The sequence below is a fragment of the Struthio camelus genome, chromosome W, assembly GCF_040807025.1.
Source record: "Struthio camelus isolate bStrCam1 chromosome W, bStrCam1.hap1, whole genome shotgun sequence".
NCBI classification, from domain to species: Eukaryota; Metazoa; Chordata; class Aves; order Struthioniformes; family Struthionidae; genus Struthio; species Struthio camelus.
In genome coordinates this window covers 44429805-44457481 of record NC_090981.1, presented here as the reverse complement: position 1 = coordinate 44457481, position 27677 = coordinate 44429805, and the positions used below count along the sequence as shown (strand labels likewise).

The 27677-nt window shown below is 40.8% G+C and overlaps 1 protein-coding gene and 1 long non-coding RNA gene across 9 annotated transcripts; one reads left to right on the top strand and one right to left on the bottom strand.

The window, feature by feature from the left end:
- The first annotated feature begins 361 nt into the window (after positions 1-361).
- Positions 362-26302, top strand: LOC104152996 (cyclin-dependent kinase 7). 7 transcript variants are annotated; one of them, XR_011137583.1, is made up of 13 exons: positions 369-542; positions 1006-1065; positions 2284-2317; positions 4138-4205; positions 6297-6365; positions 7990-8100; positions 8743-8861; positions 9971-10070; positions 11892-11978; positions 13244-13393; positions 15089-15236; positions 23217-23352; positions 23799-26302. XR_011137583.1 is itself a non-coding variant. In XM_068926362.1 (12 exons), exons 1-12 carry the CDS (start codon positions 483-485, stop codon positions 18493-18495), a joined length of 1032 nt encoding a protein of 343 aa, XP_068782463.1. In that variant the 5' UTR covers positions 362-482; the 3' UTR covers positions 18496-18701. The 7 variants fall into 7 exon arrangements, 5 of the variants coding, with proteins under 5 accessions (XP_068782463.1, XP_068782465.1, XP_068782467.1 ...); XR_011137584.1 differs by lacking the exons at positions 23217-23352; positions 23799-26302 and adding exons at positions 19117-19376; positions 21760-23108; XM_068926362.1 differs by lacking the exons at positions 23217-23352; positions 23799-26302 and adding an exon at positions 18470-18701 and having other exon boundaries at positions 362-542.
- On the bottom strand, positions 24652-27580 carry LOC138064328 (uncharacterized). 2 transcript variants are annotated; one of them, XR_011137586.1, is made up of 3 exons: positions 27123-27580; positions 26575-26649; positions 24652-26322 (listed from the first exon to the last, which is right to left on the bottom strand). It is a non-coding gene; the product is annotated as an uncharacterized lncRNA (long non-coding RNA). The 2 variants fall into 2 exon arrangements; XR_011137585.1 differs by lacking the exon at positions 26575-26649.
- Positions 27581-27677: the final 97 nt, after the last annotated feature.

Genomic DNA, 27677 nt, shown 5'->3' with positions numbered 1-27677 from the left:
CCCTCGCACCCCTCTCTGCACCGCGCTGCGGCTGCCTGGGCGCCTTCATGTCAGCCCTGCGGCGCGCCCGCAGGCCGGCCTTCTCACCTCCTCCGTCCTTGTCGTGAACCAGAGCCGGCTGCAAAGCGGCTGCTCGCCCACAGCCCCATCCGCGGCTGAGGCTCGCCGCGCCCGGGCCGCCAACAGCGGCAGCGGCAGCGGCGCTTCCCCTCCCCTCCCCTCCCCTCCCCTCCCCTCCCGCCGCCCCAACAGCCCCCGCCCGGGCAGCGGCCGCGGCTCTCGCGGGAGGAGAGGAGAGGCGGGGCGCGGCGGGGTGGCGAGGGCCGCGGTGACGCCGGCGGTTGCCATGGGCGGCGCCGGGGCGGGGCTCGCCGCCGGGCCGGAAGCGGCGGGCGGCCCGGCGCTGGTGGAGGAGCGGTCCTGTGGCCGGGGTCTCGGCCTGCCCCCTCCCCTTCCCCCCCCGCCCGGCGGCGGCGGCGGCGATGGACGCGCGGGCGCGCGCCAAGCGCTACGAGAAGCTCGACTTCCTGGGGGAGGGGCAGGTGAGCGGCCGTTGGGGCCTCGGGGGCGGCGGAGCGGCCGTTGCGCGAGGGGCCCCCGCGGCGGCGGCGGCGGCGGCGGCAGCGGCGCGCGTTCGCGGCGGCGCCGCCGCCGCCCTCAGCCCGGCGGCTGCCCGCCTGCCCGGGGAGGCTGGCGCTGGGCCGCCCCCCGCGCCGCCGGGGCACCGGCGGGGCCCGGTCGCGAGGCGCAGGCAGCGAGGGAGAGGGCGGCAGCGCCGAGCTCCGGGCTGGCCTCGTGCGGGGGCGGCCGCTCGTCCCGTCCCCCCCCGCCGTGTCTCGGCCGCCCCGGGGGGTCACCGGGCGTGGGGGCCGCGCCTGCCGCGGCGGTCTCCGAGCTGGCGGCAAGGCCGCACGTGGCGCTGGTGATTGCTTGCGGTCAGCCCTGCTGCTGTGATCATGCAGGGCGCTCTCTCTTTTTTTTTTTTTTTGTTTTTTCCCCCCTTAGTTTGCTACTGTCTATAAAGCAAGGGATAAGAACACCAACCAAATTGTGGCTATTAAAAAGGTGAGTGTCAAAATGCTTTCCCTTTGTGTGATCGAGTGTCTCTTTGCTCTTGCCCTGCCTAAGGATTTTTTTTGGGGCCGGTTTAATGGGTAGCAGGAGAGCTTTAATTCTTAATCATAAATCATTTTAATTAAGTGGTCCAAATCAGTTGTCTCTCTTACTCCTTGCTCCAAGAAGAATGAGTAGCTTCAGTCATGCTACGTTTCTGAGTTTCTTAAGGAGTATTTGGTCTGCAGCTTGAAATTTAATTTTTTTGGTAAATGCGTCTATATCTTTAAAAATACACACACTTTCACACTTTAGGTTTTATTAGTCCTTGATGATGACTTGCAGTTTCAGTCCTTCCTCTTGCTGTCTCTTCCTTCAATCCGAGTGTGTTACTTCTGAATAAGCTCTTTGGAACTGTTGGTGAAGGAAATGCTGACAAAAGCATTCTTAAGTCTGCAGCTTAACTGTGTGAACACAATTGATGAAAACGTGTTTATGCTGTCATAAGTTGTTTCACTTCATACTATCTGAAGACATTGCGGTAAGTTGTTGTATTGAAAACAAGTGGTTGCTTCTACTTTGTGAAGGAGGAAATATGTACTTGACAGTGCTTTTTTAGTAAAAGAACCTAGCTTTACTTAGGCAATTGATCTAGACCAGTAACATGGTAATTTTGTTTGGTATACTGATCCATTTTAGTATTCTCTCATTGTTCCTGTAAGGTTGCTGCTGCTAGTAACTGCTGTGAAAAGCATCCTTGTTTGCGCGGAAATATATTTTCAGTTGATACAACTCTATGAAAATCAGTGAGGGATTCTGGACTTAAACGTCAGGCAGCAGAATCATTGACATCATCATTCAGGTGAAATCAGCATAGACTGTAAGCTTAGGCTGACTTAAAGTCATTTTAACAATACTATCAATTACTTCAACCTCATTTTTCCCTGGGAAGAAGCTTGTCAGTGGTGTAATTTAGCTTTGTGATTACAAAACATCCTATGCTGCCAGTTTGCATTATGTCCCTTTTCAGCCATCATGAATGTTTTAAACTTGGATAAAAGCTAATGCTGTGGAATCCATTCTCTCTATAAATAAATACATAAATTTAGCTGGCTAAGCACTTTATGGTACTAAAACTCATTCTGTCTTAGAGGAGTAACGTTAAGGAATTTATCCACTGTCGGGGCACATCGCTCAACCATAGATAATGTGAAACTTATTTCTCTTTAGATTAAACTTGGACATAGATCAGAAGCTAAAGATGGTAAGTTATTACTTTTTTTTAACAAATTCATACTGCATAACTTGTGCCTTGTTTACTTTGTTTCTGTAAATTGGTGTTTAATTTCCCACACCATAACTTGGCTGAGAAAATGAGCTCAACTCTTTTAGCGTTAGGCTTTAATTCCATGTCGTTTTGTTTTCCCACAATGTCGTAATCAAGGTTTGCCTCTTAACCTGGAGGAACAAAAAAAGCAGCCGAAATATCTGCATACATAGTATATGTCTAAATGTGAAGGCGTAACTGGCCGACTCCTCAATTTAAGAGAAATACAAATATGAATAAAGTGTAGAGTAGTGCGAAATAATGATTTCATTATTCATTAGCCATTTCAAAATCGTGGCTAAATAAACTAATATACATCACTGAGTTTAGAATAACTTTCTGCGTTTGTATGTCTTTTTACCTTAAATGTGTATGACAGGTGAGAGCGTTTATCTGTTTTCAGATGTTTCATTTGTGGGTTTTTTTGTGATTTATGCTGAGACAAAAGTTAATAAAAAGATATTAAACTCTTGACTGTGTGTGGATTTGTTTGTTGTTTTGTGCTGAAAATCAGGTTCATAGAGCAGTCTCTTTCGATCAGGTGTTCTGACCACCCACATGCTTTTTAGGTGAGGATATAGTAAGTGAAAACCACTACTCTTGGTCTTCTCTCACCGCCTGTGCGGTGTGGTAGAATTTTGTGTGTGTCCAGGGTGTTGTCCTTCACAGATCCTGCATCAGGTTGCCTGCTTTCCAGTGAAACGTTTTGTTGATCGGCTTTTCCATTCCATCCTTGGGGAAGAATTCCTAAAGAGAAATCGAGTGCCAATCCCAGAATGTCCCAGTTGGGCTGACTGCCACAGAGTCATGATTCACCTGGTCTGCAGTGGGCTGATGTCCTTCGGGGACATGGCATACATGGCATCCTTTCTGAATCTTGGGGCTTGCCTTCCTCAAAGCAAACATTGTCTGCTTGATTCTAAAATAGGCAAAGCAGGAGAGTAGAGTAATCCACGTAGCTTTGCCTAAAACTGTGGTACAGTCTGACATGTTGAATCAGGTCCGAAGTTTGGGAGAACAGGTCTGCTGCTGTTCAGCTCATGCATAGCTGAAACTCTTCTTGCACAGCATACCACAGCAGTGCTCGTTTGCCAATCAGATGTTTGTAAGAGCCACACATACTAGCATCTTTGAAGAAGGAATTGTTACCCTGCAGTAATCATGGTTTGATGCAGTGCAGTGTGACTGCCAAAATGTACCTCCCAGTCTCCTCTTTATAAAACCCAGCTGTTACAGGATTTGAGCTAGCCTGAGCAGGTATAGGCCACTGTACTTCTATGACACAACACAAGAGCACAGTGTACCTTATTAAATAATGCTATTTTAAAAAGAAAAGAGAGATTTTTATGAGGCTTGTCATTTTGCGTTCCCCTGGAAATGAAACGCTTTGAGGAACTGATATTTGCAAGAGGTACTTTTTCTTTAAAACAAAACTTAAGCTTACTGTAACCTGTAAATTAAAGGCAATTTTTCTAGACTTGTGCTAAAACTTCCCCTTTTTGCCGAAAGGGGGCATATGTAGCTTCATAATGTAAATCTTCTCACTGCTATGGTGTATAACTTACTTGCTGTGGAAGAAGTGTACATCCACTTGTAGCCTGCAGCAATGTACTTGACGAGTCACAAACTGAAATCCGTTTTTGAGCAGAGAGGAAGTAGATTTTAATAGCGAATCACAGAATAAGAGCTTTATTGGTTGGAGTTTAAACAAAGCTTTTAATTTTTGTTCCCTCTCTGTCATTTTCCTTTCAACATAGGAATCAACAGAACAGCCCTCAGAGAGATAAAGTTGTTACAGGAGCTAAGCCATCCAAATATTATTGGTGTAAGTAAAATGAATACTACTTCTAGAATCGGTCCTTTCGTACTATTCGTGCAGTTTCTCATTGAAATTTAGAATTCATTGGGTCGTAATAATGCTTCTTAATTTTTATTTTTGCTGTTTCTCAAGTCCATAAAGGGAATAAAAGAATTGTTACTGCAAAGGACCAATTTCAGTAATAAATACAAGCTTTCTTCTTTTGAAATCTTTCTACTCTTTACTAAATGAAAGATAATAACGAGGGGGACTGTGGAAATTTAGATCACTGGATTTTACATCTCTCTGGTAGGCACGCAAATGAGTGCAGTGCTGCATTTACCTGATAATTTGCTTCATGTGGCTCTGGTAACTGCTAAAAGCAGGCTTTCAGACGCAATGGCAAAGTGGGGTTCATGTGGCTTACTAGGTTTTAATGCTAATACTTAAAATCTCTGTGGGCAGGAGCAGTACTTGTGTCCTTTCAGTTGCATTTTAGTTTGACTTACTGCTACAAATACTTACCTGGAGCCAGAAATATTTTAAAATTTGCTAATGTAGATAATTTGAAGCTTTTGCAATAAGTGTTAGACCAAATAAGAATTTGTCCAGATATTTTATTGACTCTTCAGCCTGGAGATAGGAGGCTCTTCTGGGCTGTAGACTTACTTTCAAAGTGATTGCTTGAGCTGTCTAAATTAGAGATTGTGCAGAGAAGGACAACTGAAATGGAAAAGGGATAGAGCAGCTCCTTTAGGAAAAGTCTGGAATGCCTTACTCTGGAGAGGAGAAGGCTCGGAGTGGGGAAGTCTACAAAACTGAGGTGGTAGGTCAGGTGGGTGCAGAAGTATTATTTGCAAAATAATAAGGGACATCCATTGAAGATAATAGTTTTAAATCCATTAAAAAAAAATACTACTTTACACCATATGTAGTGAACTTCTCAAATTTATTGCCACAGGTGGTTGTGGAAGCAGATAGCATCAGCAGGTTCAAAAAGGAATTAGACAAATTCATGATCAGCAGGTCCATAAGCAGGTACTAAAGGCAATAGTGAAGTGTATATGTTCTTAGCAGCCCTGATACAATGGTTGTGGATGTTGGAGTATAAGAAGCGTGAACTGCAAAAAACAGCCAAGCCTGTATGCTCATCTGCAAAGCATCTCCTGCTGCCATGGTTTCTGCAGAGGGAGAGCATGAACACTGGCCCTCGCTAGTATAAGCTGCACAGACAAGTATTTTGCGTTTGGGTGAATCACATGGGCTGTCATACTAAGAGTATAAAGGATGAGCCTCACCAAGGAGGATCTCCCTTCCTGATCTCAGAGGTAGAATACCAGGCTAGATGACGTGCTGCTCTTGCTCAGCATCACAACTATATTATCTTAAATTAAAGATGGATTCTATCTTTACACTGCTTAAGAAAGGATTATTTGGATATTCTCTAAAGAGCTTTGCCTATCCTTGAAAGCTTGCTACAAAGATGACTGCATGCCTAAGAGTATCTTTGAAAGGTAGCTGGCAAGCCCAACGCTTAGGACTTCTGAATACTGCATGCTTGCAGAGAAAACATATGTAAAGCTGAATCTGTGAGAAAACTTAGTCCTCTTTAAAGAAGCAAGTAGGAAGTTGGTAGAGCAGATGAGCTTGGATAGAGGGCAAGATATGCATTAGAATATTTGTTGTAGTTAGCATGGTGAAGTTAATCCTGTTTTAAAAGTTTCTAACTCCAGCTTTAAAAAAAAAAATCACAGGTGGAAGGAGGGGCAGTTGTAAAATGTTATTACCATACTTAATAGGATTTTTTTGGAGACTGAGTTAAGGTAAACTGAGTACAAATTGTCATGTTGCAAGTGGAGAAACTGAAACACAATACACTTTCTCAAGAGTTGCATAAGAGAAAAAGTCACAGTCAAGACAAAACTGAGATATCAAATTCCCATACTGTCCTCTAATTATCGGTTCTTCCCCATAGGTAGCCACGTCCTTGTCCCTGCCCCTCTTTCCTCATACACCCCAGCAACCTGAAAATCTACACGTAGATTAAAGTGGTGTAGAGTTTTAGAAAACTGGAAGTATTAGAGTGTATGTTCCATCATGATGGATGTTATTTTCCAGCTTCTAGATGCATTTGGACACAAATCGAATATTAGTTTGGTGTTTGATTTTATGGAAACAGATCTAGAGGTAAGATTGCGTCTCTTATGTCTTGTAAGATGTCTGTGATTTCAGTGTCTTCAAACGCTTTCTGAAAATAGTTGAGGCATCTTACTTTGACAGACTTACGTTTGCCCACGTTAAAAGAACGCTTTTCGTTATGAAGTTGATTAAGATCATGCCTTAAAAATAGTTTGACAATTTTCATGAGTTCTCAGCTGATAATACTTTTAAATACCTGGTGTCAACATGATCTTCTCAAGAAACAGATTATGCTGCCTTCACAATGGTAGTTCTTTGGGACTTCAGTCGTAACACAGACCCTCAGTCGTAGACCAGGATCTGAAGGTACACTTTCTTAGCATACTAGCATAAAACATGTTCATGTAAGCGTGATATTAAAGTACACTGAATGGTGAGCTGAAACTAAAATCACACACAACTGAACATTCTTCTAAATGTAAAAGCAGTAGGTATTTGAATGTCTGAATTTTACTGATGTTTCATTCTTAAAGATCTTAAGATAGTTTGTCTTTGCAGAAGTCGTTGTATTGGATATTTTGATATAAGGTTCTTCGTTCTGGAAGACTGGCCTAGATGACATTTCAAGTCAGATATGCACATATTATCCATACTCTGGACTGAAATAAAAGTAGTTGTTAAGCTAGCCCATTACACATAGGCATTAAGCACTGGGGCTAGCATATAAAATATTAAAAGAAAATGTTGACAGGTTCACTGAAACCAGAGGATGGCAAGACTGGAAAAGTTAGATCACAAAACAAGTTTTTGCTAATAAAAGCTACATTACTGAGTAGACTTGCAAAAGGATTAATTCTGTTTGATTAGTAACTGCAACATTTAGAACTAAGGAAAATACAGTTACAAAGAGGAGTAAAGTGCTTTGTACTACATGATGCTGTGTTACGCAGAGCGCTTGCTTGCGTTATGGTATCACTCAAAGGCCACCGTTTGGGACCACAGTCTGTTGTGACTGGCAGCATACATGAAACTCTTTGTATAGTCTCAAATAACTGTTTTATAAATCTCAAACAACTTAAAGCTTGGGAAAAGCTACTATGCAACTGCAAAACAATACTAACAAGAGTGTCTTGGAGTAGTGTAGAGAACATTTTAAAATAGGATGTTTACATAGAATTTTAAGGTCAAAATCAATGAATGTTGACAATTTATCTAGGCTTGTTAAAATATAGTAGTGTGAGCGTATCTCTCAGTTGTCTTGGAATAGAAGAGGGAACCATTGCATTTGCGGAGATTAGATGCTTGAGCTATACAAGGAAAGAAGTAGGAACATAAATTTGTCGGTAAACTTGAAGAAATAGTCCTTTTTAAGTATGCAAGTTTATGATTTCATTTCAGTTCCAGGCTAATATGCAAACTTTCACAACATGGCTGTATTTCTGTCCCATTTTCTTGATTGCCAGTTAGCCTACGTGAACCTTGCATAACTGGACTACCCATTTCAATTTCTGATCTTCGGAATAGATCGGTTTTTCTGGAGAAATGGTGCAAATAGAGAATACATGGTTTTCAATTCAAACTTTGACTTAAAGGATAAAATAACTTGAGTTGAAAGAAGCAGAGTAATATAATTTTGCACAATAAGCTTTATTATCAATTTAATACTTTACAGGTTATTATAAAGGATACTAGTATTGTGTTGACACAGTCTCACATCAAAGCATATATGCTGATGACGCTTCAAGGACTAGAATATTTACATCAGCACTGGATTCTACACAGGGTAAGCATGTGCTAAACTGAGAGCCTTTATGCCTGTAACAAAATTGTGACATTCAACAGATTTTGAGTCTAAAATCTAACAGCACTCGTTTTGAAGTTCATATGTTTTTAGTCCATAAGCTCTAGTGCTCGCTGTTATGGAGAGACAGTGACAATACCAGAAACTTTTAACAATTATTGATGTGATTATCCTTTAGACATATATTCGTATAAAGGATCTAAAATTAGATGACTTTGATTAGCGCTGTTACTGTATTGACCTGTACCAGTTCTGTGATTTGTACTACAATTATTTGAAAAATTATCAAGATCTTTTTATTATTCATTTGGCAACTATGCAGTAATACAGAACTATTCTTCCTCCAGCAAAGCTAAAACCAATCTGAAGGCAACCTTTTTAAATCTCTGCAGTTTAAATATCAAAATATTGATATTTAATCAATATTAAATAGCTGATTTTCAGTCTGACTGATTTTCATGTATGATTAAATATTTGATTCCCTTCCCTGCCCCGTGTCAATTTATGACAGAATCAGAAGCCTGCCTTTTGGAATACTGTTACTGCAAACCCGCTGGAGGGATCATTATTTGCCTATTCTTATCAATAGTAAAATAATTAATTCTTTACTTTCTGTATGGATAGGATCTAAAACCCAATAATTTGTTGTTGGATGAAAATGGGGTTTTAAAATTGGCTGACTTTGGCTTGGCAAAATCTTTTGGAAGTCCAAATAGAGTCTATACGCACCAAGTAGTAACAAGGTAAGAAGTATTCTACTTTTGTTCCTAGGTATTGATTGTGTAGCTGTTTTGTATTGCCTCTTCAAACATATCTTATTAAATTAGCATGTGCAGTTTTGATATCTAGCCTAGTTTTGATCACGTCTCGTGTGACGTGGCCGTAGTGGTGAGAACCTCATAACGTACAACACAAGAAAGTGCTATTTGGCAAAGCCTTTGTAAGAACAAGTAGAGTATGTATCTATGAGGTTATTGTATGGTAGGGTTTTCTCTTGAAATGTAAAAATAGTATGTAGCTGCCTATAAGCCTAACGTTCAGAGCAAGGCAACTTTTACTTTCTGTTAATCATGAGACCTAGAATCTTGTTTGTAGGTTAGTCACATAATGATTATGAGACAAGACACCTCATCAAAAGCTTGAGTTCATTCACACATTTTTATTTATGTTATTTATGGCATGTTTATTCAAGGAACATACTCTTTTAAAAAGCAGAGGAGTGTAGAATATGCAAGAGATTACCTTTTGTCTGCTGTAATGCTAATGCTATTCAAAGTTGGGTTTCTTTACACGTTTATCCAAATAGGTGGAAATGAAAGAGTAGTTTCACATACAGTAGGCATCACCTCTTTGTGTTAAATTTGATTGTTCTTAGTGGAAGTAGCTGCTCTAAATAATTGTTGTCAAGATTCATTTTTGCACGGAACTAACCTCTACCCTGAGGTGTGTTGCTATTGAGATTTTTTGAAAGTTGGAAGGAAATCAGCTTTTAACTAAAGTTTCATTTTTTGAACACTTTTTTTTTTTTTGCTTTATAGCATGCAAACCAGTTACTTGTTAAGTATTTTTCTTTTGCACATCTGCAGTACAGTTGCTTAATAATCAGCTCAGCTGAAATTATAGTTGATTATAGTTGTGCTTACACTTGATCCTTTGGTGAAGAAAGCACAATTTTATTCAATCTTCCTTGAACAAAACTCTTTTTAGGGTAGATAATAGGTCTTCAGTTTCAGTGCCTGAAAAATACACAGGCCAGGAGCAGTATCCGTTTTTTAGTTCTGGTATAGCTGCAACACACAGCGCTTGACATCAGCAAAAAGGTCACTTTTCCTAAGATGATTTTTCTTTGCAGGTGGTACCGAGCCCCAGAGCTATTGTTTGGTGCTAGAATGTATGGTGTAGGTGTTGATATGTGGGCTGTTGGTTGTATTTTAGCTGAATTACTCCTCCGGGTAAGTCTTTAAATGCAAGCATATGTATTTGTTCTTCTTCAGGGTAATGCCGTTCTCACATGTGGTCTTCAGTAGCAGCAAAAGGAAGTTAGGCTACTTCCTAGGAAAAGAAAAAGGGGGAAATTTTCCTAAAACTTGCTAACTGTAAGGAAAATGAAGTTTTGGAGTAGACTGAGGTTCCATAACTGTTGCAGTCAGTGGAAGTCTTCAGGAACAGCTAGGCAAACAATTGCAACAAGCTGTTTACTGACCTTCCCCCAAGGCAGGACTTAGAGTAGACAGCTCTTCCAGTCCTGTGAGTGTTATCCTTTCACATAGCTTCCCATCAACTTTCGTTTGTCACCCTCCTAGAAATCCGATGCCATAGGTGCATGCACACTCTGTCGCTTATACGTTGTTCCCAATACCTGGGAATAAGTATAAGGGATACATGAAGAGTGGGTGATTTGTAATGAATGAGGGATGGGCTGATATTCTGCCTGTGCTTACCTGGCACTACTAGAATAAAGCTGAAGGCTAACATCAAGCTTTCCATTACAATGGTCATTCCCAAGTAAGGTCTACAGATGTAATAGTCCTTAAGTATGTTTTACTGAAGTAAGCCATTTATTATGTGGCTCTTTGGAGAAGACATGAAAATAGGGGGTGGGGAGTGGAGGATGGATACAGTGTATGGATACAGCTAAAAGGATAAGATACCCACACAAACATTTGAAGTACCAGGCAGAAATCGAGCCGAATCTGTTTACTCCTGGAAGATATGATATATACTATCCCACAGGCTATGTGGAACTGGGGAACTGGTCTGGCTGACAATATCTTGAAAAAAAACTTTTTCCTTTTTTGGTTTGTCACCCAAACACGTATGCTCGTACAATTCAGATGGTGATTCAGAAATGGAAATGTACAGGGGTTGTTTAAGCAGTGCTAGTAATGTGTATACAAGTAGGGCATTAGACCTTGGGTAAAAGTTGGGTAAGCTCAAGGAAAGTCAGGAAAGGAAATGAGAAATAGCTGAATTTGTTGATTTCAGATTTTTTCCAAAGCAGAAAATGTGCTACAATTCACAGCCCTCATCAGGGAGCTTTACAAAAGCACTTGAGGTTCAAGTAGCTTTCATCATATCAAAATTTAGTCACGATGCCCGTTAGGGATGTTCATTACGCTCTTCCTATGCTAATCTGTTCAATACTGCCTCTGATTCTTCCTAAAGTCACTTCTGTTCAAAGTCCCTTTTGTTTTGCATTGTATGCCCGATGCACAAACTACAATTTAAACTGGACAAATATCCCCTTTTTTCTGCTGTCTGCCTAGTTTAAACTAGACATGACACTGGTTAGGCAGTTTCTAACATAATGAGTTGGTACCTGACCTCATGTTGTAATCTCATCCCATCGGTCCAATTGCCACTTTTATAATCCAACCGCAACTCACTTGCAATGTTTCAAATATAAAACCTACCTTCAGGTAGCAGATGTCAGAAAGATCACTGTGACTGACAGAGTTTTAAACTGGCAGCTCTGCATACTTAAACTCTTTCCTCTCTCATGTTTAGTCATTCTACATTAATTTTGCAGTTATTTAATTTTTTATTTAGTTCTATGCTATTAAGTCAGTGATATCAAGCCTGGTTGCAGGAAACCTGCAAAATCTATTTGGACATTACTGCAAAGCACTGAACGCTCAGTGTACCTTTTTGTGGGAAGTTGGTTTACCAAGATGTTTTGCCTATAATAGAATTATGAGTAAGAGTTCAAAATTGCTCTCTAGACTTGAACTACAGAAGTTAATTCAATCAAAAATGCTGTTGCCTTCTTCCAGGTTCCTTTTTTGCCAGGAGACTCTGATCTTGATCAGCTGACAAGGATATTTGAAACACTGGGCACTCCAACAGAAGAACAGTGGCCTGTGAGTCCTTTAGTTTAACAGACTGACATTAGTTTTACTTGAGATATCTCTATTTTAGCTTTTGAAATTAAATTAAAGGGCATACCAAGATATTTGAATCAAAAGGCCGATGCCTGATCTCACAAAGTAGAGGATAAGCAGCTGAGATCTATAGTTTCTCTTAGCAAATCTCTGATCAATACGGCAGTGTTGTTAGCACTGGGTAACAATAACAAAACTGCTTGGTTTCTCTTCTGCATGTTTCTGTGGTTTCCCATGGCTCACTGTGTGAAGTACTGGTGGTTGCTTAATGTTCTTGATGTGCTTGTTCAACTTATCTGCTTTAGCTTGACAGGCTTTAATCAAAACAGAAACAATTCTGTGGTGTTGTGCCAGGATTCGAAAAGAAACACATGAAGTTTTCTTTTGCTTGACCTGTCCGTGTTCTTGGGAGAGGGAGGGACGAGATATAGGTGGGAAAGAAGAGAATGCTACTACAACAAAGATCATGGATTCTAAAGTTAATTTGCAAACCCATGCATTTCAAAAATTGAAACCTTTATTTTCTAGATAATAGAAGACTTAACAGCGAAGTCAAAAATGTGTATATTTTGTTTTGCTTGTTAGGTTTAAAATGCATACTAGTGTTTGGATGGAGACATCCAAACAGAATGAAGACAATGGCAGTGATCTGGTAACTGAGCAGGGAGGGGATAAAAAGTATATGATTCATCTCTTGTTGACTGCTTGGCATATTTTCCTTTCTCACTCCTTCCCCCCACCCCATCCTAAATAAAAAGTTCGACAGTTCTAGATTTCAGAAGTACCTGAAAACACTCATGATGAACTGCTAATTCTGAGGAGGGGGGCAGTATATTACTGACTTGGAGAAAATGCATGTTGGCTTTGTGTGGATTTTTTCTTTTTCTTCTGCCATGTTGAGCTAGCAAGAGAAAAGCTAAAGCTACTGTTACTTCATTTGTTCACGCTCGCTCTAAAGTTCTTTCATACTTCCTTTCTTTATTAGCAGTTTTTCCTTTTGTATTGGTCACTAGTGAAGCAAGGGAAGAACAGATCACTTAGATAAAGTGTAAAACAACTGTAACAATTGCAGATATGTCTTTATGACTTGCTATTCCTACTTTTTTACAGTGACCAAGTATTAGCAGGGTGCTTTGAAAGATAATTTGCTTCTGCTGTGAAGACAGCCATGCAAAGTGACTTCCTGTGAAAAACTGCACTCTTTCTTAATGTGAAAAATGTACGTCCCCTTTTTGTCTTTGTAGGGAATGACTAGTCTTCCGGATTATGTCACGTTTAAGTCCTTCCCTGGAATGCTGCTTCAACATATCTTCAGTGCAGCTGGTGATGATTTGCTTGATCTTCTGCAAGGCTTATTCACATTTAATCCTTGTGCTAGGGTTACAGCTACTCAGGTATAGTAGACTTGCATTACGTCCTAACGTTCATTAACCTACTGTTAATATCAGCTAAATGGATTTTGAAGCTAGTAAGCCATTTTAGAAATGAAATGTCATATAGCTCTGTCTGTGAAATTCTAGAAACGTTGCAGGTGTTGATTAGAGAGAATTCTGAAAGGCATGAACAATGCTGACTGAATCTACGTTCCCAGTGTAGTCCAAAGGTAGGAAACTAAAAGGCATATGGGTCATGCCAGTTGTTTCGTTTGACAGTCAGAGTTCACTTATGTAAAGCTTTAAACTTAAGGCTTAACGTGGCATATCTTATTCCTTGTTTTTAAGATTTTGTCGTCCTTAATTCATCCAGTCGTCTTTTCGGTTTAAACTGCTTTGATCCTTTTTTTACATGAAGTTTGTGGTCATTTAAACCAGCCTTCTGATCTGAATATTCATTTCTATTATACTCAAGTAAAACTGACTCCAATTTCACTACTTGTTGGAGAGGAGAAACGAAAGACTTTGAACTAAAATCTTGCAAAATGTTTCAGTTCTAGTTCAGAATATGCTTTCCTGCTATGAGGAAGATGCAGCAGTTGACTGTTTCAGAGCTATAGTTCTGTCATCTTCCACTGTTACAGAAGCATGCAAAAAGCAGATCTGCCTCATTAAGGGCAAGACTCCCTCACTGCTTGTTAGACAGTTTAGGTTCCAGTCCTGAGGATTTGTGTGTGTGTGTTAGGTATCTTTTTACTAAAGGAATTTTTCAGAGTATATTCAGGATTTTCTGGTCAGAACTTTCAATATAAGTTCCAATGAATTAGTTTTGGTATGCATTGAGATGCCTTGTATACTAGTTCATATGTATGAAGTCATTTTACAGGCCGTATTATAGGGTGGTTACTTGAATATTGAATATACATGTTTATTCTAGTGTTTTAATTGATAACACCACAGCTTAAGGCAGGAAAGAACTTGCACTGTGATGTATTGGCTTGATTTATAGCTGGCATTGAAGATGATGTAATTGGCCTAAGCCAGAGCAATGATTTCCTAAGGGACTACTTAGGGCCTCTTTTCCTTAACTACAGTTTATGGAAGCTGTGGAATTGCTACAATTTGAGATAGCGTATGTAATTCCACTTACATACGAGACTAACTCTGCTTACTTGTGTTTGCCTTCTACTCTGCTTCAGACTACGCTTTTCCTACTGTTTACACTGTAGAAACAGCACAGTTAAAGAAACATTAGGGAAGGACCCATCTTGCAAGCTAACAAGACAGATGATGTTCTGGTCCTGGATCTGATGAAGACTTTGGATATGTGCTTTAGGATCTTTTAATCTTTCTTTTTCCCTATTTTTCTCCTTTGTCCTCCTGTCTTATCTGTCTATTCAGAATGTAAACTCTTAAAAGCTGGAAACATAACTGTTTGTGCAAGACCTCCAGCAGCGGAGTCTAGAGCTTTGTTGAGATATCTGAGCACAAGTCAGATAAATATAATGGTACGCAATTATCTCTTGACTTCCAAATCAAGCCAAGTGCTATGGTAGCCGTGAAATCCTGAATTGCCTCAAGGCTTTCTTCAGGTACAAGAGTACCTAAGTAGTTTTGAAGTCATTACAAGTGCTTCATTTCATGTTAGCTTCTTTATGTATGGTGCTCAGATGCTTATACTAATTACTTGATTATCTTTCTTCCATTATCATTAAGGCATTGAAACAGAAGTATTTTAGTAACCGACCAGGACCAACTCCCGGAAGTCAGCTTCCAAGACCCAACTGTCCTGCAGAAGCTCTAAAGGAGCAACAAAATGCACTTTTAAATTTAAAAAGGAAAAGAACAGAAGGAATAGATCAAGGTAACATCTTAATGTTTCACCTATTTTAAAGTGGTAGCTACAAACTCAGTAAGAATGTGATACTTGCAGTGTTTCAGGGAAAAAAACTGTCTGAATTGACTGCATCCCTGGTCCACTGCACCAGTTGAAATCTTTTAATGGCTTAAACTTTAGGATAAATATTATAGGCTGAAAATGACTTTTTTGTGTGTTCTAACAGATTTGGTACAAAGAAGGCACTTTTATGACGCTTAGGAAACTATTTGTTAAGAAAAGTGTCTAATTTCTTTAATTTCTGTAATGGGGTGTGGTAGTAAATTAATATACTTAAGTAAAGAGTAAATTATTAGGTGCTTCAAATTTTTCTATGGGAGAGCTTACTGAGGTGAAAATAGCTTAACTTCCCATCACTTAAACCAAAAAAAAAAAAAAAATTAGAAGGGGGGGGATGTAATTTTTTATTTTCAATGAAGGATTGGAGAATGTAAATCAATTTCACAAGTCAGATTCCTGCTATCTTTCCTAGACTGAGCAAGTTAACTGTTCAGGCAGCTCTGAGTAAGGTATATCTAGGCATGTTTCTCTGGCCCTTTTTAAAAGTGAAGCCTATTCCCTAGCTTTTACTTCTAAATGGAGCTTCCAGCCTTCCCCAAATGGTAGCACGTGCTCCATATCTTCATGGTAAGAAAACAGCTGAGGGCTCAAGACCTGTATTTGACATTCGTCAAACTTGCTAGTAGAGGGGCAAACATTGGTTCTTAAGCTTGGAGTTGGTCATCTTGGCAGAAGAGATATGCCAGATAGCAGCTGTCAACATCAGCTTTTTGTTATTGCCAATGTGACTCTTGATACAGGAGTGACAATCTTTTGGAAAGTAGATGATTCTGTGAAAGTGTGTTTCTCCTTGAATTCAGAGATGCAGCAGAAATATTAGCACTTAACTTACTGTTTAGTCACCTTGTCCTTTATTGGTCTGTCTCAAATGACAGGTAGAATACATTAGCTCAGTAGCTTAACTTTTCATTCAGATTAGAACTTTTAATCAGTTGATTATTTGCATGCTCTTTTACCTCAGTACTATGGGTCAGCTGACATGTGGTAGCTTGTTAAGTTATCAGAGCTTAGGAAACCAGTTTATGCTCTTTAGCTCCTTTTGCAGTGCCATGAGAGAGCCTGATTAGTGTTTTGGAGTCCATGCCCTAAAATCATGCTTGTTAACAAAAGGATAAGAAAGAGGAAGAAATAATTTGCCGAGTTCTGAGAAGTTACCACTTGAAGTTTTGGGTTTGACAACAAGCTCTAGAGGTTCCAGACCTGTTTTGGAATTGGAACTCTAATTGGTTGAATATCTTTCCCAGAGTCTCATCTTCAGCAAGGGGAAATCAGACTTGTGTGTTAACTGCCAGGAGGTTTGAATTGGGATACAAGTAAGGCATTTAGGAAGTCAGCATTAGTTCTTGAGACCCTTTGAGTATCAGTATGCAAAGCAGTTATCATTTCCTCCAAGCGTTTCTTTAAGCACGTCAAAAAAAAATCCATTATGTTCTGTTATTGCATTAGCTAGGCTGACAGAATCTGAGGGTCTCAAAGGTAGATCTTCCAATGTTAAAGGACACAAAAGGAGAGAGCGAATGTTACACCTAGCAAGTCTGCTACCTAGACTTTCTTTAACTTTCTTACGTGGCATTATTGTCTAAGGTTTTTAACCTCTGAACATGCTTTCGGTATGGAAGAGCAGTTCTACAGTCTTTGTTCAAATAGAAATTGAAGTACAGGTTATTTTTTATTTTATTGCTATTGAAACGTGACAAAAACATTCCAAAGAAAAAAATTCATCCCTAGAAATTTTCTGGATGGCAGAGAATCTTTACAGTGTATTGTCTTTCCCTCAGCTCTATTGAGGTAGCACTCTGGAACTTAGCAGAATGGCCTGAAGTGGTTATTGCTGTGCGCCCTCTTATAAAATCTTGGCAACAGGGAGTGGCCACCAGGAGAGAGAATTTATGCAGTCCTTATGCGAGCTGCTTTTCCACCAGATCAAAATCCTGTAGCCTCTGGGGTGTGTTGCACATATTTAAATCTGCAGAGGCTGCACCTTTCAAAAACCAGCCCGAGGTAATAGTGTTTACAGTCAGGGAAGACTATAACTAGATGGATGACTGCCTGTGAAAAGTATTAAGCATATGTTTCTAACTACTGTTAGCATTTATTTCTGATCAGTGGGGTATACAGGGACACTGATGCTATGATGACATTGCTGTCTGTCTTACCACTTCTGGAAGACACTTAATCAAAAGCAGCACTCCTTCCCCAGGGCACCAATTTCCAGTCTTATTAAACTGCATTTCTACAGAGACATTAGTTGGTGAAACAGAATATAAAAGATATGGCGTTAAACTCATTCCTGAGTTAACACAGGATAGGAATTCTCTGTAATCTCAGGGCTGTTCTACCTTGGCCTGAAAAAAAAATCAGGTCTGAAAAAAATTCAGTCCATTCATACGTAAAGTTCAGAACTTGTATTGTTTGGGCTTTCATTAAATGTTTGCGAGTGTGATTCAACTGCAATGTACTTTAGAGGAGGCTCCTGCTTAGAGGGCAGGCAAAAACAGGATACTTCCATAATAAACTTCATATCCAACCAAGAAGGCAGGTATGTTCAATTCTACCTACTTTATAAATAGCATGTGAAGAAATGAGATGACAAGGGTAAAATAAAAGCAGAAAATTGCTGTTGCCTTGATAATCTCTACGGCTAATGCTAACAAAGAGAGTGTTAAAGAGTGATGCAGAGACTAAAAAGGCTATAATTCTTGCAGACAGCATATTGCTGGGCAGTGACATCATGTAAGAAAAATCACTAAGAGTATATGTATAGTAGGAGGAGGGGAGGTTAAGCCTTAGACTAGTTCAGAATGCCTTTTTCAGGTTTAAAAGTAGAAAGAACTTGCTAGCTTTTCGCACAAGGAGAAATACTTAGAGCTACCCAAACACAGTTAACATTTAAAGGTATGAGAATTTGGGACTCACATGGAGTAGATATGCTAATGCAAGTGGGCTTTGTTTCTGGCAGTCTTTCACAGATTTATTGAAAATAGTATCATGTACTGCTGCACCAAACAGCATTAAGTGCTCAAAGTACATGGATTTAAAGAGCAGTTAGTACTGAGTCGTTAGAATCAAATGAATACCAAAAACTGGAGGAGGGGACTGAACCCCTTTGCTTTGGTAACAATGTAATTTACACTTTTCAGGATTACCCAAAAAATTGATTTTTTGATTGCTGTGGATGGTGGACGAAAATGAGTGAACAAATGACCCGAGTCCCAACCTTTGAAAAACGCTGTAATAGTCACTGGATGGTTATTTTGTAGTATTTTCACGTGTAAAATGTGAATTCAGTACTTCATTACTGAATCTGAGATTTAATTAATCCTATTTGTTTTTTGAATAAAAGTGTTTTTAAAGAAAAGAACAAGATTCCTTTCTCTGATTTGCTGTCTCATTACTTAAACTCATGCTTGGAGGTAGTAACTGACAAAACTGCTTGCTGGCTACAGATTTTACACAGACTAACTTAGCAGAGCCTTTACACTGAATGACATGCTAACCTGTATAGATGTCCACCCTAAGGAGGAAGCCTGCAAATACAGCCTTCTCACCTGGAGCTTAAGTGTACACACAAGCATCTGCCAGCCTATAATAGGTGTTGGAAAAACCGTATCATTATAAAGGAAGGGCAGGATGCTTTTCTGTTCCAGTTAACATGCCAGTGTAATAACAAACAAGTTTGCACATGCTCTCTCAGCAGACGTCTTAATACATAGTTTGAATGTGAAGTTTTTTTTCAGGCTTCCAGGAGAAGTGATCTGAGAGCATACAAATACTGTTTTCTTCACAGCCTCAAGATTGCAATAAGGGATGGAGGGAGAATCAGCTGGGAAAACTATACCAGCCCCCCTGTCAACCTGTGGCTGTTGAGCATTTCATAGTGCAGATGCTGGGCTCAGCTCTCTTGCCTGATTTCCAAGCTGGCTGCGCTGCAAAGTGGCTGCTGGGTAACCAGACTTCCGCAGTGGAAAGAAACAAGCCAGTAGGTGCTGTTGATGCAGTTTAACTGCATGCCCACCCCTGTTGTGCGGTGGATCTCAGGGGCACCTGGTGAGCTATTGTCATTTCCTGCCTGTGAGCTACTTTGTGTTCCGTTTTCTAACGTGGCAAGTGTCTTGGCTGAAGAGTGAGACTTGCAGAGGAAGAGTAACGATCTTATTGCTCCTGTGTGATACTTCATTTGCCTTCTACCTTGAGCCAATGTGAAGTATATTGGCCTTTTGAGGGAGAACAGTTACTAGACACCAAATACCCTACTGTGCTGTGTATTTGTTGCTGGGAATTGAAAATTAAACTTAAATTTCCTACTAAGATCTAATAGACTCTGTAGAAAAAATGTTTATCAAATAACTTTGATTATAGCGATTTTTGCTGTCTATGTAATTGAACATCAGCATCCTGAGTGCAGGCTGGAGGGTTAAGAGGAGAACTGAAGTCCTACTTCTCACAGGCATGTGTTCAAAAATATGTTAATCTGCGTATGGAAGAGAGTTAGTTCTTGTAAACCTAATTTGTGAATGCAGAGAGCACAATTATTGTGCTCTATAAGATTGGGGTTGAAGTGAGACAGCCTAAGGCGTTTTGTGATGTAGGCTACTGACTTGTATGCTTCCAGCCATGAGTCTACCACAGAAGAAACTTACAATTTCTCCTGTATCATAGAAGTTCAGGAGCCATCCTATCTTCCAGCTTGCACATAGCAATTCATTTGGCACGCTCTGCACTTTACATCAGGTTGGGGGCAGAGGGTGTATGCAGTGACTCATCTAGTCGGTCTCGGCTTCAGCTGTGTTCATGAAAGAAGCCTTCTATGTCAGAGACGAAAACTGTTTTGTTCTCCATAGTGATGTTTTGCATAGATAAAAGTATGTGTACGTATAGAGTAAGGAAGAATCAGAAAAAGGATAAGCACAGTATCTCTTCTTAATTTCAGGCTTTTGGTAGTTCACTTTGCTTTTGTGATTTAGGTGGCTGACAGAACTCTGAAAGGAGTATCTCAGACTTCTGGTGGCTATAACTTAATATGCGATCAGATGCAATTAATTATCTAATACTCCTTGATTTGTGACTAGCTTACCTTGCAGACTTCATTCCCTGCTAATAATACTTTCAGCTTTGACAGTCTGTCTTGTATCACAACAACTCCTTGACCATACAGCTGCTGTAATCTGCTTGGTGGTTGTGTTTCTGAACAGAAGCCAAGTCTTGAGCCTGCAATGTGCATGCTTTTGCAAACCCAGGTCTATCTTGTACGTCTGTGCAAACTGGAACACAACCTAAATGCCTGCTCTCTCTGGTTGAGAGAATTTCCCTGACCTTGCTATCTTTTTGTCAGGAATCGCTGCTGTTTCCTCCTGAAAGGTTAGTACCCCTCTTTGCAAACTTGGTGGCTCTTGAGATTTACTGATACTGGGATTTGCGTAGCTTCTATTCATTGTAATAATATTATTGCTTATACAACTTAAGCCTTTTTTCTTCCTTCCACTGTATGGCCACTACAAATGTAGCAAAACTCATTGCAAGAGCATACAATACAGAAAGAGGAGTTGATCTCTATTTTAAACAAAACCGATTTCATTTTCTCACAGAGAGCAGGATTGCTTGTGGTGGCACAGAGAACAAGGACTGCTAGCCATCACATCCTCATCTTGCCTGCCTGGTTCTTGATGGGTGTCAACACTGTGTGAGCTCTGTAGCCTTTATGTTCTTCCAACAAGGAAGAATCAGAACCAGGTTGAGTTATATCATACGGCTGTTGCCTTGTATCTGTTGTATGGCTTTATCCATGCTGTGTTCTTGATGCTGTCAGCGCTCCAGCCAGCGCTGCCAGTTCTTTCTGAGAAAAGAGTTGTTTTTACCTGTGTTCTTTCTTGGATTTGGTGGCTGTTCTCGTTCTCAGGACTTGCTGCAGATGCATCATTCTCCTAACTCCTGCTCTGCTGTTTCTTCTAGTGCAGAGTTATTCATGCTCCATGTGTTGCAACTTAACAATTGCTTTCCAGCTCTCTGCAATTTCATTTGCAGGCTTCATCTGTGTTTTTTTAATACTCATTTTCTTCTCAGAGAGAAGGGAAGAATTATTAAAAAGAAGACATAATTTTAACATGCTTTTCTCTGAATTCCTCCGTTCCATTTGTTCAGCCTTATATTTTTATACTTAACTTGGTCAACCTTGTCTGAAGTAAGGTATTCTCTCCAAATGGCTTTAGTGACAAGATAAAATAGGGATCGGTCTGGATTTAGGTTGTCTGGCTGAGGAAGAGAAACTTTTCTTCAAGAGCCAAACTGAATGTTTCAAAGACTCTCAGCAGGCTGTGTTTTGGCATACATCTTGCTCATACCCCATAATGTGGGAGGCTGGGGAAGAGACATGTGTGATTTCAGTCTGGTTTTGGCCCCCAAATCACGGCTTTTCTTTTAATTGTGTTTAAAGGTTCACCACACTAGCTACAGCGCTGCCTAGGAAAACCTTCTGATGATTCTTCTCTTCCTGAAGAGCTGCTGGGAATTAGATTTGTCCCTTCTATAAAACCCACCGAGGAGGATGGCTTTGGAAGCAGCTCAGTTCTCACTAGCTTGAGAACTTCAGCTTGCATTTCTCTGACAAATCAAAATCACTTGGCTAAACTTTGTTCACCTCATAATACTGACTCTTCTTTTTCAAATTGCCCCAAATAAAGCTGAAATAAAATCTTGGTTTTAATGCTGTCAAACTATTTTCATATCATCTCTATGTTAAATTAGTCTTTTTAATTATCATTTTCCCATTTGTGGACAAATTATTCAGAAAGCTTCCATTTATCCCTTTTCAGAAACTCTGTTTCTTTCAAATAAAACTACTTGGGTGGGTTTCTGTCTTTTACTTCCAAAGAGTCAAATCAGCAGGCAGGTAGGCTCTAGATGAGAATTTTCTAAGAGGCTTGCTCTGTAGCCAGTAGATAGCCACAACACTGATGGCCTATCTTGTATAGTGCTGTCAGTTCATATTGTGCCTACAGCCTTACATCTGTTAAACCCAACGTTCCTTGCTGTGATGAGAACAGAAGGGTATGAAGGGAAAGGAGGAAAAGAAGGGGGCATTTCACTCTCAATTAGACAGCACATGTTGCCTACTGCAAGAGATTTGTGCCATGTAGGTAGTAGAGATGCTGGCAGTTTTCCCAAAACTGACTTTGACAACAGGATGTGAACTATGTGCTTTGCTTCTGGGAATCCTCCAGTTTGAGCCAGGCTGGTATTGCCAGTACCTTCAAAGCAGGCTTAGGCCATCCTGTGTGGATTTGCAATCCTTGAGGGAATACCGGTTTTCTTTTAAGAAACATATTGTCAAAGTAAATTAACGGACTGTTAACAAATGGTTGTAGCCTACCACTTCTAAAGAAATCTATTACCAAGTTGACAAAAGTAAAACTGTCTTTTTCTTGCTGCTTGAAACTTACCCATACCTTCAGGAGCTTCCTGTGGTTTTCTCACATCAGCATCTTGGCACTGCAGAAGGGCAGTGCCACCATAGTTTTTCCCTTTGTATGTTACTGTAGATATCTATTCTAATCTATAAGGCATAAAATTGCAGAAGTTCAAATGCTAATTTACAGGCTTTAGTTGGTACATTTCCTTAATAAGCAATGCAGATTTTAATCCACTTTGAATTAACATTGGGGTGAAAAAAGAACTAAGCAACTACTTTAGTATATCAAAAAAAGCTTTTTTTGTTTGTTTGTTTAGCAAATTTGCCTTGAAATATCAGGCTTTTTAACACTAAAAGTTTCAAATGCAATAATCTATTTCAAGTTCAACAAGCTCTTTAATACACTGCATTTGATCAGAACGTAGCCACTTTTGACCAGTTCTTAAGTTTATAATCTTTTTTTTCCTTTCATGTTTTTTTAGAACTACTACCAGCTAGAAATGATTAGTGCGAATTACAGAACACTAATTAAGATGTAGTGGAAGATACCACCATTTACATAATGACCAACCTGATGTTCTGGAAAGGCCAGTTACACATGCAGATCTGGCCCCCCAGGTACTGACAATCTCTATTCCCACCCCATCTCAGAGATTTATAGTTGCGGATTGCTCTTTGTTTGCCTTTGAGCCCTTTCCTCCCTTTGGGAGATCATTCAGTGCTCTCTTTGCTGTGATAGTTGCTTCATATGCTTTCCTGCACTCCCCCCACTCCCAACCTTGAAGGTGACCTTGCAATTACAGTAGCAATAAATACTAAGGAATATGAGTCTGTGTTAATAGATCTCAAGCCGATTAATGTTTTTCTAAAGCTGCCACTGGGAGATGTAGTCTCCAGCTCCTAGGGTGACTGACAGCTTGAAAGCGTAAATCCTAAAAGCTTAAGTGTGAAAAGACAGCACAAAATTGAGATTGTTTTTTTTTTCTAAGTCTCATTGGACTCTAGAGCTACTATTGTAATGCTTGAATTTTGTTTTTGTGTTTTGTTTTGGTTTTTTTAAGCAGATTGAAAACTGGAGATGCAAATAAATAAGGTGCAACAGCCAAGAAATCTGAGCTAAAAGAATAACAGGTGACTTTGTGCCCTTAGCAAATACTGGAATTACCTATATGTGGTGTGCGTGCCCCAAATAAGCCATACCCCCACCCTTGTGCTTTGCTCACCAAGCCGGGCATTAAGACACCTCTGAGATGCTGCAGCTGCTAACTGTCACCTTTGCATCTGAGTGGGCTACTCCCACTTGCTTTTTGTCAGGTCTACAGCTGTGTGCTGTGGAGGCTGGTCCTGGCAGGATTCCTAGATACACTGGCTTTTGGAAGATTTCCAGAGGTTCTGGAAGCTGTCGATTACCGAGGAGGATTTGGAGAGAAGTGGTCTGTAATCCCCAGGAAACTTGCCTGATTCACCAGGTGCTGGTGCATATTTAGAAAAATTAGAGGAGCTCATGAGTTTATTATGGCCTGAAGCCACCAAGACTGTGAGACTGCAATGGCCTTGCAGTCACACACACAAAAGTAAAACTCCTAGGTGTTAAATTATTTTTACTACCTGATCACACCCTTGGGTGGGGCTCTCCTTAACGGGAATGCCTCTTCCACAGGAAACTGCTATTCTAGCAAACATCATAGCAGTTAGGTCATTAGCTGTGTAAGAGGTCCAGTTCGGATTTGAGCTGGGGTTTCCAGAACACACACGTGCACTCCCCCTCCTTCCCATAACCACATTTTTGACTGGTGTCGGATTGCTGGGCTCAAGTGCAATATCCATTTACTTAAAAAGCAATTTCAAATCTTGTTGTATTTTAATAGGTGCATAAAGTGTAAATTTGCTCTCTATATATGGGACCATCTCCACATGTAATAGAATCTGTTTTTATTGTCTTTCTGATTGTGTTTACATTTGGAAAGATTTTCTAAACGTCATTTCTCCTGCAAAAACAGCCAAGCAGTATATTTCTCTTTTCCCTGGATGCAGGCTTTTTTGTGCTCTTCTCTTCAGCAGTTGGCACAAACTGACATTTCTTTCCTTTAAATACTGAAAAAAATCATGAAATCACAGTATAATGGGAGCATCATTCCAAATTGCTGCTGCATTTCACAAGGTGTGCACAGAGCAGCATCCTACTATTCTTAGCATAAAATACACTGAGCTGGTTCATAGTATGTGAGTACTGAGGAAGCACGTAGTCTTTGGGTGTTCCTGGTAAGTTACAACTTCCCCACGCTATGCCAAAAAGCTTTCTACTTCAGCACTCATGACTTTCGAGTACTCTGTAGAGGTAGTAATAACTGTTCTTCTCACAGTGAAGGGACAGTGAGTCTTTGCTTCTTGTACAATAAACCATGTAGAAATTAGTTGAGAATGGGCAATGTGGATGCATGTAAAGGTGCGGCATATGTTGGCGCATGTTTATTTTCTCCTGTCCTGATTCATTACATTTTTTAAAATCTATATATACACGAAAGCACCTTGTCTGTCTTTACTGATGCCGTGGATCGCCCATCGCTAAATGAGAATTAGCGTTTCTTCAGAGATACTCTTTACCCTGCCGAAAGGAACAACGTGAAGGCAGGAATTACTGGCTGGAGATTTCTGGCCAATAAAGCAAGAGAGGAACACAACAGCCCTTTCTGATCTCAGAATCTGTCGATTTACTTGATGGGAGCCAACCTTATTCTAAAGGTGGATAGTTTTACGGTGACACTTCTTTTTATGTGGTAATGTCTGCTCATTGCATAGCTATTAGCTTGCCTAATGCTTACCAGAAGCACAGTGGGGGAAGTTCAGGCCTCTCTGGTGATGAGCTTTTCCTTTGAAAACACCAGGTACATCCCGGGCTGCTCTGACCAACTGATTGAAAAGTCCTGTAAAGAGCTCCACTGTTTTCTTCAGTGCAGAGGCTGGATTTATTTGTGTCAGTGCTAATAGCGCTGGCATTAACAGACTTGCACGGAGCTGTGAAGTTCATGTTCCCCACCCACTGAACGCTTACTGCTGTCACACAAAGCACGAAGCTAGCGTAGGAATGCAAGGAGGGGCAATGAGATGAGCCTACACTTTGGATTAGGCACCAGATGTAAACTGCTAAATAAGCATATATCACTGGGATGCTGCATTAAGACTGAGATGACATAGGTTTGAATCCTTTCGTTAATCTGGACAAGTCTTGGTCTCCCTTCCCAGCTCCTATTAGCTCATCTGACTTTTCTTGTCATTATTTGGTCTGGAACACAGCTGGGCCCCGACTGTTGAGAACATGAAGGGTGATTCAACTAGTAAAACACTGCACTGCGTGAAGGGAGTTTTCTTTTCTCACTTAAAACCTCCTGATAGGCTGGCATGGGGTACAGCCACTTGTGTGCTTCTGCTATATCCGTAGGTCCTAGGCTCTCCTTGCAAAAAAGATGACTGCAACAATTTTATTTTTAAATAAAACTCAGAATCTCCTTCATGTTTTGAGCTGATTTTACAGATGTGGAAATTGAACAAAGCCTGACTGGTCAGCTTGCTGGTGGTTGTACAGGAAGTCTGAAACAGAAATAGGAAATGAACATAGTTTTGCTGACTTCTCATTGTTCCGTGATGTTTGCATTCCTCTGTCTTAACCACACGCTTCAAGAACCTGACTAGGTTTCAAAGTTAAAAGATATCAGAGGTTTTCCACAGCCTGTTTGCTTTCCCTCACGTTGTTCAGTTCTTTCTCTTCTACCCCTATCTTTGGGCAAGGAGGTGTAAATTTGTGTGCTTAGATTCCTACCCCTGGTCTTGACTTGGCCTCACCTGAAGTTACGGCTGCTGCTGCTGGTCCTCCTTGCTGGGATCCCTGCAAGCTGGTGCCCTTTGCAGCTAAATAATCTGACAGTTAGAATTAATCAGCAGTAAATACCGTGTCTCCAAGTGAGTATATGCAGATGTTAGAACACAATTAAAAATAAAGCACACATACGCTTCTCATAAACTCTACCCTTATAGTAACTCTGGGTTCTTCAGTTCCCAACAGACTACCAGTTATGTAATACTGATTCATCATATGATCTGCAAGCACGTGTTTTTCCTCTTAAAGCATCGAATTTATGATTGTTTGCATATAAAAGAAAAAAGGAAGTTTTATGCAGTAAATCCTGCAATCCGTACTAATTCTTTTCTTGTACATGTACCTACTTGTGTGTGTCTGTACGCAGTAGAGTCACGTGGAGTTCCTAAAGCTGGGACGTTTTAAGACTAGAAATAAAGTTCTAAAGAGCTATCTTAAATATTACAACATATATACGGACACCCACAAAGCCGACAAGGAGGGAGTCTTTCCAAAAAAAAAAAAAACAACCAACCTTATTTATGCTATTGGTTGCTTTGGTTGCAACAGAAAGAAGTCACCCAGTAAATCATGCCGGAAGCTGAGAAATCCTCAAGCACTGCCCGTTACAGTAGATTTGATCCCTATACATTGTTGCTGGACGAAACATTTCGGAGACAACGGGGGTAGATCTCAGCGCTCCTATTTGAAAGCACAGCCCTCAAAGCCAGCATCTGAACGAACGCGGTTTTTACCTGCAGGCGCGAGCAGTCTAAGGGCATAGCAAAGCAGCGGGAATCTGAGCGGCAGACTTCGGTTCACGGCGGTATTAAACGTGTATTTGCCGAGGTCAGACGGCCAGCGAGCCCCGCTTCCTGCCGGGCGGCGCTCCCCGTCCTCCCTCGCAGCCCCCCAGCTAAGGACGGCGCCGAGACCCTCCGCTCCCGCCCGGCGCGGCGCCCGGGCCGCCCCACCGACGCCTCGCCCCGGGGGCCGCCCGGCCCCGGCCCCGCGGGTGCCGGCCGGGAAGCAGCAGCAGCAGCAGCAGCAGCGCCGCCGCCGCCGCGCGGGCTGACGACAGCGGAAGCCC